General features: G+C 39.1%; 1 protein-coding gene across 1 annotated transcript in view; it reads left to right on the top strand.

Moving 5' to 3' along the window:
- The first annotated feature begins 263 nt into the window (after positions 1–263).
- The window catches only part of spon2a (spondin 2a, extracellular matrix protein), a 28,794-nt gene continuing 12,223 nt past the window's right edge, over positions 264–16,834 (top strand). Inside the window, exons 1-3 of the mRNA XM_048176842.1 lie at positions 264–984; positions 7,798–8,026; positions 15,136–15,356. Coding sequence (XP_048032799.1) covers positions 7,798–8,026; positions 15,136–15,356 — 450 coding nt within the window. The 5' untranslated portion in view covers positions 264–984. The remainder of the gene's footprint in view (positions 985–7,797; positions 8,027–15,135; positions 15,357–16,834) is intronic.

Raw genomic sequence — 16,834 nt, 5'->3', positions numbered from 1 at the left:
GATCATCTATAGCTTCAGTGCGAGCGCTCAAAAAGACAAAACATTAATATGATTGGGACTGTCTTCTTCTTATACATGATATTATAATCGTATATACTTGTAAAATAACGTTGTGAATTATTTGGGCAGCTGTGTTTCAATCTGAGGTTACAAGTTCTGGCGTGATTTTGTGCAGTTGTAATATTATTTTTATTTTGTATGTTATTTTATATAGGATGTGTTCAAATTAAAAAGTTGAAAGTTAATTAACTGAGTACCTACCACCGAGTGCCTACTATTTTACTAATACTCTGAATTCTGACATGCTGGGTTTTTTTTTACTATTTGCCTTGCTAGTAGAGAAGTATGCCTATTCAGAAGCACCCGATGACTGTTTTCAAACAAGTTTCCCAAACACTCCCCTTCCTCTACCATTGGAAAAACAAACAGAAAGCCCCGCCCCAGAATCACGCCATTGGCTGAGCTGTTGTCAGGCTGTTTGCACAAACAATCCGAGCAATGTTTTGATAGAGCCACAGAGAAACGTTTACACTTTCCAGGAGAAGCAACCTACAAATGACGCAGTTGTATTACAAAGTTAAGTATTTTCACATGAAATTCTTTAAGCAAAACATCACTGAAATTCCCACATACAAACAGGAATCTACAACTCGGACAGCTATAAACTATTAGATAAGTGCTTACTTATGGAGTCAGTTATTCATGTATGAATATCAACTGGGCCGTTACACAGGGGACAGTCTGTGATCTCACAGGAGAAGAAAAAGAGATAAACAGAGAGCACAGGAAAAAGAGCAAGACTGTTACAAGAGAGAGAAAGTGTGTGTGTGTGTGTGTGTACCCATACATGGAGAGGTGGGGGTGAAGAATGGGAGGAGAGAGGAAGAAAAAAAGAGGAGGGGAAAGAGAGCATGAAAGTGAGGTATCTTGATCCGTAGTGCACATCTCCACAAACCCTGTCCTGCTGTCTACCATCACAGCCAGGTAAGAGTGAGCTGTTAACTAGCATGTCATCCACTGCATGCGTGTGTGTGTGTGTGTGTGTGTGTGTGTGTGTGTGTGTGTGTGTCTTGCACTCATGCCGGCTGCTGTGGCAAAGGTTAAGGCAAGGGTTGCTTTTCTGCTTCTCCACTTTCCTACTGTGCCTCTATACCGCAACCTTCCCACACTCTTCTTCTGCAGGTTTGACGTCTCTTTGAGGAACAATGCTGCAGTCTTTAAGTGTTTTAACACATGTTCTGCTCTTATTATTTAACTATTTTCCCCCTCTTCTCATTCATTTCTTACTCTAAAGATTTTGCGCTTGCATGTGACAGAAATGCAAAATTTCTGACCTCTTTCTTCAGCATAAGCGCACTGCGGCTTCATAATTGCTCTCCCTGCAAGTTTAAGCTTAAGTGTCGAAAAGCCGCAAGCTCTTTTTTTTGGCACTTTTCCGTCTCCCCTGGTTTTATTGTGTCTGGTATACGTGCTGAGAGCAGAGATTTGCTGTGTCTCTCCGATGTTTGAGAATACGTGTGTCTTTTGACACTGCGCTGGAGAGGGCAAACAGAGGGAGGTTTGCTTTAGGTCAGTGTCACGCAGCATCTGCAACCACTGGCAAGTGCAGGGCTGCGGAAATGCATCCCAACTCACAAAACGTGCCTCGATTTTGATAGATGATTTGATTTAATTTCACAGTCCAAGCCCAAGAGAAAGAGATCATGTGGAAAACGTGGGACTTTGCATTTGTACATGTGCATAATGTCACTGCAGATGGGAGATCATAATATTTATAATGTTTTAATAGTAAGCGGATGATGTTTGGGAACGATGACTGCACTAGATAGACACGGCATTGTTTCTTCAATGCTTTTCTCAGTCTCGCGTGAATAAACAGATCGGTTTGTTTTGAGGACAAACATTATTGTGCAATTGTAGCACATGTAGGTTGTAGTCGTAGGTTGTAGTCACTTTCACACATGAAACCTGTTAAATTGCAGTAAAACGCTGGATTACCTTTTCTGGCAAATGCCACATCTGCTTTTCACACTTTCAACAGCGTTTTTTTTTTTTTTTTTTGGTCCCGTTTACACATCAGCACTAAAATGCAGTTAAAACTCTGTGATGTTATTTGGTAGAAATGGCTTTTATAATCTAGAATCTCAAACTGTTCCAAGACCTGTTGACTAATTCATTCATCTCCCAATTCATTCAACAAAAGAACAAAAGAAGCTCTTTTGTTTCAATGCTTGTCCAGTTTTCTTTAAAAAAAATGTAGATAATCATGATTTACATGTGGTGCGACCAACATGTATAAAAACAAAAGCAAAACAAAAAACAGGAAATGATGTCATTGAGATGACCTTCACAGACCCTCATGACTGTGAGCCAAGGTCAATAAGTCTTTAAATATCAGATAATTTGACCTTTTTATGACATGGAAAGATTAATTCAGGCTGTAAATGTCATGTGGTGTAACTCCACCAAAAAATTAATTATTAATGACAATTGTAAATAACAATAATAAAAAACCTTAGCATGAAAAATATTAAAAGCATTTTTAAAATAAGGATTAAAATGTGTACTTTCAATGTTAATTACTCTTATTATTATTACTTTTTACTTGATGGTTACGCCACATGCCATTTTTAGAGTCCTTTTAGAGTCTGTAAATGTGGTAAAATGTTAACTAATAGTTATATCCCCAGCTGATTAAGACAATTGATTTGTATGATAAGTTTTCCTAAATGTTCTTTAAATATTTAAATGAGACATTATCTAATTAAATCTGCACCAATTTACTTATAGAAACCAACCAAGAACCAAGAAATCTGAATATTCAATAAGGTTCAAAATTCTTGTTTCAGATGGGATTATGCTTCTTTTTATCACATAAATCAGAAAATACTATCGACCTTCAGAAAAAATATTTACCATGTTTTTAGGCATAAAATGTTAAAGGATTAGTCCACTTTTAAATACACTTTTCCTGATAAATTTACTCACCCCCATGTCATCCAAGATGTTCATGTCTTTCTTTCGGCAGTCGAAAAGAAATGAAGGTTTTTGAGGAAAACATTCCAGCATTATTCTCCTTACAGTGGATTTCAATGGCTACCAACAGATTGAAGGTCAAAATTACAGTTTCAGTGCAGCTTCAAGGGCTTTAAACGATACCAGATGAGTAACAAGGGTCTTATCTAGCGAATCCGATCGGTCATTTTCGAACAAAATACAACCGTTTATGCGTTATAAACAAAATATCGCCTTGAACGTACTTTCCGCTTCCGCATTCTTCATAACACTTACGCTGTATGTCCTACGCCTTCCCTATTCTACTTACGGAACGAACGCGGCGCCAGTTTCGTTTTTTTTCCGTAACTTGAATAGGGAAGGCTTAGGACATTCAGCGTAAGCGTTATGAAGAAGCGTTATGAAGAAGCGTTATAAAGCATAAACGGTTGTATTTTTTTCGAAAATGACCGATCGATTCGCTAGATAAGACCATTATTACTCATCTGGTATCGTTTAAAGACCTTGAAGCTGCACTGAAACTGTAATTTTGACCTTCAACCTGTTGGTAGCCATTGAAATCCACTGTAAGGAGAATAATCCTGGAATGTTTTCCTCAAAAACCTTCATTTCTTTTCGACTGACGAAAGAAAGACATGAACATCTTGGATGACATGGGGGTGAGTAAATTTATCAGGAAAAGTGTATTTAAAAGTGGACTAATCCTTTAAATACAGTATATATCAGGGAAATTCTATATGAACAAACCCCTCTGTAAAAACCTTCAGAATAGAGATGGGAAGTTATGTATTTGTTAACAAACTGTAAAATTTGGTATATATAAGTTATAAGGTTTCTGCATGAAAAAAAAAAGAAAAAAGCCTTGAAAGATAAGTGCTATAGTAGATAAAGTGTAATAAACACTTAAATGTGCATTTTGCATGTTTTCTTTCCACTTGTCTTCACTTGTATGCAAAATAAATCTCAAAATTGACCAGTGCATGATAACACAATAGTTTTGCCTTTAGTGTCTTGCTTTAAATTTTTTTTTTCTTGAAAATAACTTTTTGAAAACCAATATGAAGACATGTTGTGTCAGCACCTTAAAGGCTTAGTTCACCCAAAAATGAAAATAATGTCATTTATTACTACACTCGTAAGACCTTCGTTCATCTTCAGAACACAAATTAAGATATTTTTGATGAAATCCGATGGCTCAGTGAGGCCTCCATAGACAGCAATGCCATTCAAACTCTCAAGGTCCATAAAGGTACTAAAAACATATTTGAAACAGTTCATGTGAGTTCAGTGGTTCTATCTTAATATTATAAAGCGTCAAGAATACTTTTTGTGCGCCAAAAAAAAATAAAAATAAAGACTTTTCAACAATATCTATATGGGCCTATTTCAAAACACTGCTTCATGAAGCTTCTGAGCTTACGAATCGAATCAGTGAATCAGAGCGGCAAAGTCATGTGATTTCAGCACATCCCTTTTAGCATCCCTAATTCGAAACAAAAGATTCATAAAGCTCAGAAGCTTCATGAAGCAGTGTTTTGAAACTGGCCCATATAGATATTGTTGAAAAGTTATTTTGTTTCGTTTTTTGGTGCACAAAACGTATTCTCGTTGCTTTATTATATTAGGATTGAACCACTGAACTCACATGAACTGTTTCAAATATGTTTTTAGTACCTTTATCGACCTTGAGAGTTTGAATAGCTTTGCTCACAATAGAAGCCTCACTGAGCCATCGGATTTCATCAACAATATCTTAATTTGTGTTCAGAACGGGTGTAAAACGACATAAGGGTGAGTAATAAATGACATTATTTTCATTTTTGGGTGAACTAACCCTTTAAGAAATGTGAAAGAATTGAAGTCAGATTTTTTGTGTCAGAGCTCCTTAACCTCGTAAAGGCATGCATCAACTCAGAATTTTTCCAGCAATGTTACAACTTCTCAAGCGGTCAGATTGCTGTGGCTGATTTGCCGGCATTTCTGTTCACACACCGTTCACCTCTAAATGGGGAAAAATGCAGTTGGAAAAGTCTGTATGTGTGAAAGTGCTGTGACACTTAAGATTTTCCAAAAGATGCCGAAACTTGATCTGCCAAATATTGGAGAAAGAGACTGTGAGTTCTGAAGAAAAAGAAAGGAAACCACAAAGGAGTGCACGCTCAGTCCTCGCTCGTAAGATTTTATCCATGTCCCATTGAACCTGCGGTCTAGCCGGCTTTAAAACAAGGAGCGTTTAGCTGCTCTCTCACTCCAGAACTATGTCCATTAGACATGAGGTCATTTCTGGTGACTCTAGACCTCTCTCCTCATGGATCTTAATATATCTGTTCATTATGAGCACTATTATAACTCTGTCCGCTGTTTTTCTTCAATAACATCAGTCTCACCCTCTCAGATATATATATATATATATATATATATATATATATATGAAGTACCGGTCCAACCTAAACCTACATTAATGACTTCAAATTTTAACAGACGGGCATAAAAATACCAGAAGCAGGGACGCTGTGAGCCTGTGTCTTTGATCTGCAGGTCTGTCATCTGATCGTGGCTTGTTATAAACTATGGGGATCCAGTGGACGGGGCCAGAGCAATAGTCTGAGCCTGCGGTGATGAACTTGTGCCCTTTGTCGCTTCGCCTCTTTATTAAAAGACAGTGGCAGATCCCAGTATCTCATGCAGTCATGCTCTAAACCTTCTGCTGGGTCTAAGCTGGTCTTGCGTAATACATTCAATCACAGGATATATGAGATGAAAATAAATCAGTCACAACCCCTTTCTGTTGTGTTATTTTAATTTAGTCAGGAATAAACAGCAGCCTAGGGTTGTTGTTATAAGAGGGGGTTGACTGTGGGGTTCTGGGTAAATCTGTGCCGTGGTGATGTTGAGTTCATCACACATGCCTTCAGCAGCTGTTAATTAGGTTTTATTTAAATCATGATGTAAGTCTAAAGTTTTTGAAGCTGACTGGTCTTTCTGAGTCTTGCTTTAAAGGGAAAGTTCACCCCAAAATTTACTCACACATATGTTGTTCCAAAGTTAGAATGACTGACATTCTTGAAACACAAAATGAAATCTTCTGAATGTTCACCTCGCTCTTTTTTATACATTAAATATGAAAGGGGGACGGACTGCTTTATGCATCTCACAGGATCGTCATTAACTTCAAACCTGGTGCAACACATCTTGCTTTTCCATATTTGAACATGTTTGAATGCTATAATAAAATTTCAGAGCTAAAGTGGAGTGGAAGATTTTCAGTGAATACTTTAATTTCATCATATGACTTACAGCCCATATGGACTACTTTTATGATGGTTATACACTGCCCTCCAAAAGTTTGGAAACACCCCTGGAAAAGTGTGGTTTTGGACAATATCAGCATAATTGGTGCAAATACATGACAGTAACTTGACATTATCATTGAAGACCTGCAATAATAATTTTCATTTTGATTACATAATAATGGCAATATATACACGTCAAAGTCAGACATGACCCTTTGCCAGCTGTGATGCCTGGATACTGGTTTAAACTTGGCCCAGATTTGTAAAAGATTTTTGGGTCAGCACACCTTAATAGCTTCAACAATTAAGTTTAGAATACAATGAACCAATTAGAACCAAAGACTATAGAATAACACAAGACGTGTCACTCGTATTGTTTTGAATGGGAGAAAGTGTAACGCGCAATATGGCGGAATAAGTTCTAAATAAGAGCCAATCGCCGACTGGTAAAGTCATCGCGTCACTTCAGCGGCCGTTAGAATCACCGGTTTCTATAGAAACAGTCAGACGCGCGCCTCCGAAGAGACGCGCATTTAGGTCTGCGCATGTGCATTAACTTGATCCAGCCTGAAAAATACAGTTTTTTTTTTTTTTTTTTTTTGAGCGTTTAGAAACCTAAATTTATGAGCCGGTTGTTGTTAGATTTCATTGGTGATTTCAAATATGAAATTTAATTGTAAGGTTGGTTTCCCCATTCAAAGAGATAGGAGCTGCATGATGCCCAGGATGCCCGAGAGGCGTTTCAAAGATGGCCGCCGAGTGAAATGACTTGTCTTAATTAAAGGGACTTTAGAACCCAGTTTAGGTCAGATAGCTGCTAATGGTGGATATTTTGATGAATCGAAAATTTAAGTTTTTTTCTATGTATAAACCATTTATATAATAAAATATGTTTTCGTGGTTTGTGTTGTCCCTTATTAGTGCAAAATTATCACAAATTAAAAAGGATTCATGCCAATATTGTCCAAAACCCCACTTTTCTAGGGTGTTTCCAAACTTTTGGAGGGCAGTGTATGACTCTCTTTTTGGAGATTGACAGTCTCAGTCTCAATTCACTTTAACTGTATGCAAATTAGTGCTCAGTTCCCCAGAAAAAAGAAAGGTTTGGAACAAATGACATGAGTAAATGATGACAGACTTTTAATTTTCATAAATTTCAGAAGACCTGTCTCTCATAAAGGTTTCTCTAAAGTAACTTTGTAATATCAGGTTAGTGTCTTTGAATGTGCTCTCATCTGAAGCAAGCTGCAAATCTCAGATGCTTCCCTCGACAGAGGATTAAGGTGTCAGGAACCAAAGTTATGTAATTTCCTATTGCAATACATATTTGCTGCATGAGTGGATCAGTTATTGTAGGATGAAAAACTTAAATTTGTTTGATTTCTACATGGCCTTTACATTAATATTAACCATAAAATGTGTGTTTTCTTTAAAAGAAGTGCACTGTACTTGGCTAATGACTTTTCCTGCTCTTTTTTTCCTGACACAGATGATGTCATCAGAGATCTTTGTTCCTGGTTGGCTGCAGCAGCTGCTTGTCGTGCTGCTCAGGTTTACGCTGTCCTGCGCGGCCCCAGTGAACCTGAACAATGGGACAGAGTGTAGCGCTCGAGGACCCGCCTCTTACATCCTGGTGTTCACCGGCCACTGGAGTCCACAGACCTTCCCCAAACAGTATCCCTTGTTCCGGCCACCTGCTCAGTGGTCCAAGCTCATGGGTAAGACTCTTGCGAGGTGTCAGAAAGTGAGAGTGTGAGCTTTGTGAGAGATGAGGTGTTTGGTTGACAATCTCGTTTTCTGAGGTTGACCACCAGTGTTGGCTCCACGTTCTGTTAGAACTTCTCCACCTCACCATATGTCATGACACTAAATACTCACAGCTGGTCTGTTAACCCTGTGATTTGCCCCGACGACCCCCCCAGACATGCACGCATTACCTGCCACACCACGGGAGCGGGGCAGTCTAATGAGGAAAGCAGAACGAGAGTTATAACCGTTGCCAGATGACACGGGCTGCCCTGCAGGTTCACCCTCTTCTTTTATGCTCCTTCCATAAATACACAACGCATGCGGCCTGCAATGGTCATTGACTTTAATGCGATGGCAGTGTGCTCACGTTTTCTGAGAACGCGCTCTCTGGGTGTCACCGGTATACCAGCCATCACATGCCACCGCACATGAGCCAAGACCAGCAGCAGACGTGGATGCCTCAGCCAAAACATTTGAAACCCAGAGATCCTGAAAGTTCAGGCTGTGGCTTTGGAGCGCTGAGATGATGTCTGTGTGGTTTCTGCTGCCTCCTGGATGGCTTTATGACTCTCTCTTTATCCATTTATCACTGTTGTATTACAATTATGTTCAGAAACCGCACATTTTTGTATCTAATCAAAAGGTTGTGCCATAGATATGAACTCCCCGGATGAAGGATAAGACAATTTGGAGGAAAAATGGAGATTGAGAGATGAAAGCATGAGAGGTTTGTGGTTTAGCTGATTGAGGTCAGGTCTCTTCAGTTTTTCTATCCACATTTGGGCCAGACGTGTAGCATGGAAGGACTAGACGTGTCAGCATGCCAAATGTGCTCCGTGCCTTCCTGTCATTCTCACTTGTATCTTTTTCTCTCATTCTCCTGCACTCTCGCTCCCAGCTCAGGGTCTGCCAGACCAAAATGGTTTGTAGCTATGAAGAACACACTGGGACGTTATAGAGAGGCTGAAATAATTTCAGAAACATTATCTTAACTCCTTCCTCTTTCAAAACCTCTATTGTGATATCAAGAGCTAATAGGTGAATTATCAAACTAGGCACGTTTTATCTTCAGAGGAGTAGTTCGCCCAAAAAACGATAATTCTGTCTGTATTTACTCACGATTATGTCGTTCCAAACCTGTCCTTCCATGACAGTAGATGCAGCTCTTTCCATACTGATGCAGTTTACAGTGACCACATTTACATTTATGCATTTAGCAGATGCTTTTATCCAAAGTGACTTACAAAAAGGGAACAAAAGCAATTAATCAAAGATTTGTTAAAGACCATGTCTGTTAAGCTCTAAAAAGGAAGTTCTAAAATGCTGAGGCAGGCATCAGTATTGCTACTGCTCATACGGTGAGACTTCTGAAATCGCATACTGAGTAGGTACTATATTAGCAATTTGAATTTAATTCGCAACTGTTAAAAATGTTGATTGTGTATAGTATGAACGTAATCTGGACGTAGGCTACTATACATCAGCCATGTTATCACTGTCATGTGACCTACCAGTGTCAGTTGCGTCGCTTTACTGCCCTTCATAAATCCCATGAGGCCATGGGATAGTAAAGTGTACATCATATGCACACTTCAGAATCTCGGCGGAAGTATTAGGTAATCCAGGGATTTTTCGCTACTGTTTTTCTACTATGTATTTGGACTAGGCATGGGCCAGTTACCGGTTTCCAGGTTTACTGTGGTTTGAAAAAGTCACGGCTTCAAAACCACAAAAATTCTGTTATCCACCTTATTTTTCAACTCAGAAGTAAGGTGTTTTCTCTAAATGTGCGAGACTTCTGATTTATTAACCGCTATAGGGAAATAACGAGAAGAATTTTAAATTGCAGTACACTGCAAAACTGTTTGTGCTACAATCCAGCGTTTTTATAATTAGGAAAATACAATAAAATAATAAGGTAAGAAATATTGCTAATATCAAGCAGCTTATGCTGTACAAATGGCCGTGCCCACTCTTAAATAAGGTCATGTTTTTTATGTCTCATCAAGGATGGAAACTGCTGGAATCCCTCAGGTTGTGTGCAAACGACAGCTGTTGGACCGAAAGTCATTTATTTCCAATGGAGAGTAGTTCGGGGGCAGTGTGGAGTTCCGATCATATGCGAATGCGGATTGCGAATTTCGGATCCGATTTTGAGATATGATGTATTTTAATCAAAACTATGAGCGTGAAGTTAGAATTACCAATATTTAACATTTTAACATTATTCTGTAAACACTATTTCTGTAAAATGGTGGTTATTAATAATTATGTCAGAAAAAATATTTTATAATTATTAAATACATTTTTATGTTCATTAGCTCTATCAAATCTACTATGTTTTTATTTTAGATGTATTGAGGGTCATTTGCTTTATGTGGATATATTCATACATGCAGTAACGTTACATTCTTTAAAATCGTTCAGTTTACCATGGCGAATAAGCCGATGGTAGCTTCATGATCAATTTCAAAGTTCAGTATGACTGCCGTTAGGAGGCGAAATGTGAAAATCGGATGTAAATGTCATGTGCAGTGGAAAAACGGCTTAACACTCCCCCTCCCCCTCCCCCTCCCCTTGGTGCGAGCAGTCAGCAAGTAGTCAGTCAGACGGACGGTCACCTGTGTGGATGGCCGAAGGAGGTGAACCCCTGGAATTTTTTTTCCCCCATAGAAAAAGGTGAAGTATTCCGTATGGAATTTTTCGGGTACCGAAAAACATTCAGACGGCCACGGCTTGGAGTAGAAAGTACTTCTAAAGGCTGATACATCTGTCGGACCTACGCCGGAGTCTCTGCGCCGTAGGCTATGCGTCTGTTTTCATTTATACTTCTGCGTCGTTGTCCGCGTCGACGTGCATGCAGACCACTAGGAGGCAGTGTCCGCGGTCATGTTGAGTATCAAGGCAAAAGCTGAAGAAGCAGCAGGTTGTCATGTATGTTGTCAGAGAAGCGGCAAATACAAATAGAAGCGGCAAATAGGTAACGGCTTTTGTTGCAGTATGACTGCATGTGTCCCCTGAAACAGAGCATTTTTTCATTCCTATGGAAGTTGAAAACGCTCGCTCTTCTCCGATTGCTCCGCGCCAGTTTTTTTGACCTGAGGGAGGGGTTATAGCAGACCAATCACAGCGCTTGCGGCCCGCGTAGAATTGACGCGTGGTACAAACAGCCTACACCATAGCTACGGCGTACACTCAACACAGAAGTATAAATCAGCCTTAACTTGTAAGACATGTTTAAGAACATTCACTTTCTCTTCTCTCCAACTGCGAAGTGACACACACCCACCTCCACTCTTACTCTCATCTCATTCGATCTGGTTGAATAGAGCTTGTATCGCCCGTAATTTCAATCATAACCGCAGGTTTCGCACTCACACCAAAAGCGCGTGCACCACTTATCTAGTAGCGCTCTCATAAAGCCACGTCTCAACAACTCGCAAGTATCAAATTGACTTTTTTCCGTTGCTTTCTGCGCGTAAACGGTCAAAACATACAAAATGATGTCAAAATTCACTTCTTGCTGAGTATTCAGGTAAAAACAATCCATTTCAGAATGTAAATAGTTGATCCATGCTGCCATGCATAAACTCTTAATGTGACCGCAGCCTAATAAACCTGCTGCAGTCTGTCATATTATTCAAAGAACAAAAAACAAAAAAAGAAAATCACTTGTGTTTTTGTAACTTTAATTGTAAGCATCAATCTGTATTTAATTTTTACAATGAAATGATCCAGTTATTTTACATTTGATTACTTTCATTTATGTATTATTTCTTACCTGAATACCTGAAAAACGTAAAGCCATGTTTATTTCATTTATCTTTATTTTATTGTATTAAATTGTATTATTGTTTGCAATTTTATTTGTTCTTATTAAAAATTTCAAAATCATTTATTTTATTTATATACTATAAGCATAAAAATAAAATATGTTGTGTTCAGTGGAAAAAAGTTGTGAAACCGTGATATTTTTGCTTAAGGTTAACACACCGTCAAAATCTCACACCGACCCATGCCTAATTCGGACATAAACTTTTTTGATGTACTGTTACCATTTCATATACTATATAGTAGGGAAGTGTGGAAAGCAGGGCGGGGCCGAGAGCCGTGGGAATGGAGCAAGGCCGGTGGCGCAAGTGCTAATGAGCGTCACCTGCGTGCCACACAGGTCTTGAGTCTCATGGAGGAGTGACAAAGAAGACCAGGCCTGGGACATTTATGTTGGTGTTTTATTATATTTATATGCGACAGTCGTCCGTGAGGGATTGCCACAGGTTTATGTTAAAGGGGACCTACAATGCCACTTTTACGTAATATAAGTTTCTGGTGTCCCCAGTGTCTGTGAAGTTTCAGCTCAAAATACCCCACAGATCAGGGACGTGCACAGGAATTTTGAGGGGCAGTTGCTCTGACCTAAAAAAAGGGCACTCCCCTACCAACCACTCCCCTAACCCCCCCTCTAATAATTCGAACGGCCCGTCGTCAATTATTCCTTACTTGAATCGCAGCTTAAATAGTGTTTTGACATCGACAACCCAAGTGCATTTTACCTCAAACTTGCGTCTAGTTAACTTTCTAAAGTAGCAATCGCTTCTCAGGTCGACATTAACACACTGACACAATTATATTCAGAATTAAAAATATTTTTATACCACTTTTTAATGTGTGATTGTGTAAAGGTTTTCACGAGATACCAACCTTTCGCGAACTTGCTTCCAACACTCGTTCTCATGGAGGCGCGGTGTGCACGGAGGGGAGGGGCTGTGCGCGAGTATGTGAGAGAGACGCGTGAGTGAGAGACGCAGGGAAATGAAATGCAGCTGAACGTTTGCTCTATGAAAGACATTGACAAAGACGAAAACTAAGGACATTTAATCTATAATTTTATTTTATTTTAGTTAGTTTTGCCAAACACACATTACAGTTTTGGTTAGTTATCGTTTTTTTTGTAATGCCTCGTTTTTATTTTTATTTCAGTTAACGACGATTTTTTTCCCCACCTAGTTTTCGTTTTTTCGTTCGTTTTCGTTAACGATTATAACCTTACTCACCTTTCCGACAACGTTAAGTCGTCTCACCCGACAACCGCGACAATCTCCTTCTAGTGCCGCTCATGCAGGCTCAGCTCAGGTGCCGGTCGCGTGCAGCGCTGCAGCCACGTAAACAGAGTTTGCCCTCCCCTGCTGACTTTCACTTTCGGACGGGTGCCCGAATATGGAAGTGAATGAGGCTTTGCGATTTTTTTTTTTTTATCTAGGCCTACGTGAAATTTTGCATCCATTGTACGATTTTTTTATTTATTTTTTTCCACCTCGGAAGGGCAACGTGAGTCGAGAAGGGCATATGGGCAGTTGCCCGGGCAACCTGAGCAACCCCCCTGTGCACGTCCCTGATGTCAATCTTTTGTGCAAATCCAGCATTGAATTGACCCTCCTTTGTAACGAGGCAACAACACTCTACTACAACAACTCTTCCTCTTCTCTAAAGCAGCCCAACATGGCCTCGCCCCCCTTTGTTGTGTGTTCTCGGGGGCTGGTTAATGTAAATCTTGGGGTTTGTGATGTCACCAACCCAGAAAAAACTTCGTTGTAGTCCGTACCAGCTGTTTGTTGTAGTCCTTAAAAAGTGATTTCTGTAAAGGAAATATCTCCCTTTGCATTCAACTTTGAGCGTCGTAACTTTGCAGATGTTGTTTATGATCAAACAGCAACATTACACACTAACTAAAGTTAAAAAAGTGAAATCATAATCAAGGACCCCTTTAAACGTTTGCTGGTTCCCACCTCCTTCTTCCCAGATCTTTAAACTTTGTTACAGGAAGTATTCGATTTCGGATGCAGCGTTGGTGTTGGAATCATTTAACTTGGGCCAGTAACCAACAACATAGCAACTTTCTAGCAACCATCATAATACCCAGAAAATCAACTGCATAGCAACACCCTGACAACCACCAACAACCCCTTAAATCCAGGTGGCATGATTTACACGGACAAGAAAATGTATAAATCAGAAAAGGTAAAACTCTAGTTTGATTCCACATGTCATTCTGGTTTTCGAGAACTATTGATCAGATTCCTACTAAAGAGTGGGAAGTGACTTTTGGAATAGTAGTTTAGTCATTAGTTGTGGTTGGCAAAAAGGTCCATTGCCCATTGTCAATAGTGTAGTGATGCACAAAGCACAGCTCAAGTCACTTTCAAACCAAGCAGGGTTCTGTTCGTCAATGCGGCAAATTTGCATTGCGCAGATTGCACAGATTCCTGTTGAACTGACTGGATTTTGCCTGCAAAAAATGTGACCGCACATATAATGTTCTTGAATATGTAGTCAGTTATGGACAGAGAATAGAGTTTTTGCTATGAATCACAGAAATCTACATGCAAAGTAAAAGGAACCAAAAAAGTGCTGCTTCACGATTTTTATCGTCTTACTACTCAGGTGTGCTATATTAAGATTAAAGTTTGAAAAGATCCCTTTGAATTACATGTATATTAAAGTGCCATGTGACAGTGATTGAAGACTGTGTTGTAATATTTGCATATCAGTTTGTGATTGGTGTTTTCATACTGATTGGTCTTTCTTCTTTAACCACTATATAGTGCATTGTGATTTTTGAGCGCAGACACAGAACCAAAACCAAAAACATACGTTTAAAACCTTAACCTTTTGCCACCTTGAAGCACTCCCACATTAACTTCAGGGAATGAAAATGTACTTTAATATATTACATAACAGTCTCTGTCACCCCTGCACTTTAGGTGCACACTAGACTCATAGCAGGTCTGGTTTTTCTCACTGAAGGTTTTGTTTTTAGGTGTTTATTCTCTTGGCATTGGGGCTTCTGCTTGGCTTTATTTTAAACAGCTCGAGGTGTGTTGAGCACACACAGAAGGTGGCAGAGCTGTATTTGTGTTTTGTGAAATCTGATGAGCAATAAAAATTCATGGAGTGGTAGTAATGTTCAACAGGCCATGACAGAACCTGCCCGACGAATCACGAGGCCTGAGAAAATTATCAATTATCAATATGTTTCCTTTGAGTTTACCTTTATTCTTTTACTTCTGAATCTGTGCAGCCGTGACCCATAATGAGCAGTACCGGCTGTGGCAGGAGGGGGCACCGGCGAGCGATGGCATGAGGAGCTTTGCTGAGCAGGGGCTCACAGTGGATCTGGTGAAGGATGCGAAGGAGGCGAGGAAGATGCGAGCGGTGGGGTCCATGTACCGCACAGCTGGGATTCCCTCTGGCATCGGCCACAGCTCCACAGAACTACTCCTGACGCCCAGGAGTCCTCTGGTAAGAGCACCATTTCCCCAATTGAGAAGTAGGTAAATCTGCCTCTTTTAGTGTTATGCTGACTTTAGATTAGAAAGTAAATAGTGATCACCAGGATGGCTACTAGTACGGCACATTCCTCTCAGTCAGCGGCGGATCTAGAAAATGTTTTATAGGGTGGCATGAGGACTGTGACAACACCAAAGCAAGCATCCATGCATCATTTTTTCATCAAATTTATGGCTTGACATAAACATTTTGCCTATAAATATGCAATACTCTTACATTACCACAAAGTAATCATCTACTGTTTAAAAATAATATTAATAGTAATAACAAATAATAATATATCAATATCCACTGTCTATTAAACACATCAACAGATTCTAAATGTGTCTATTAGAGTAGGTCTATCATTACTACACTGAGAAGATTTCTTTTATTAATATACTATAGGCTACTTTAATAATAAATAAATCACAAGTTTTTAGTGCATCAGAACAGCAAAAACGTTTGAATTTAACATTAAAGCATGGCCGAAATTTTTTTTAAAGCACTGAGACTTAAACGGTTAGTTCAATCAAAAATGAAAATTCTGTCATTAATTACTCACCCTCAGGTCACTCCAAACCCATAAGACCTTCATTCATCTTCTGAACACAAGTTATGATATTTTTGATGAAATCCAAGGGCTCTCTGTCCTCCAATAGACTGCAACACAATTACCACTTTCAAGGCCTAGAAAGGTAGTAAAGACAGCCAGCTCAGTATTGGCCGATGCTGTTCACGTGAGCAGCATGATGCATGCGTGTGATGCTGACGCAGGAGCCGGCCAATAATGAACTGGCATTGTGACGTAGAACCTGGGAGCCTGCGTAGGAGACTGACATGGAAGAGAAGAAATTCTCTGTAATCAACCACTGTAGTCAAGTTGACTATTTTAACAATGTCTTTATTACTTTTCTGGACCTTGAATGTGGTAATTACGTTGCTTTCTCTTGGAGATCAGAAACCTCTTGGATTTCATCAAAAATATCTTAATTTATGTTTCAAACGAAGCATCTATCTATTTACAGTACAGTCCAAAAGTTTGGAACCACTAAGATTTTTAATGTTTTTAAAAGAAGTTTCGTCTGCTCACCAAGGCTACATTTATTTAATTAAAAATACAGTAAAAAACAGTAATATTGTGAAATATTATTACAATTTAAAATAACTGTGTACTATTTAAATATATTTGACAAAGTAATTTATTCCTGTGATGCAAAGCTGAATTTTCAGCATCGTTACTCCAGTCTTCAGTGTCACATGATCCTTCAGAAATCATTCTAATATGCTGATTTGCTGCTCAATAAACATTTATGATTATTTTCAATGTTGAAAACAGTTGTGTACTTTTTTTTTTTTTTCAGGATTCCTTGATGAATAGAAAGTTCAAAAGAACAGCATTTATCTGAAATACAAAGCTTCTGTAGCATTATACACTACCGTTCAAAAGT

Source organism: Megalobrama amblycephala, linkage group LG23 (assembly GCF_018812025.1).
Source record: "Megalobrama amblycephala isolate DHTTF-2021 linkage group LG23, ASM1881202v1, whole genome shotgun sequence".
Classification (NCBI taxonomy): Eukaryota; Metazoa; Chordata; class Actinopteri; order Cypriniformes; family Xenocyprididae; genus Megalobrama; species Megalobrama amblycephala.
This window is presented reverse-complemented; position numbering and strand designations above follow the sequence as displayed.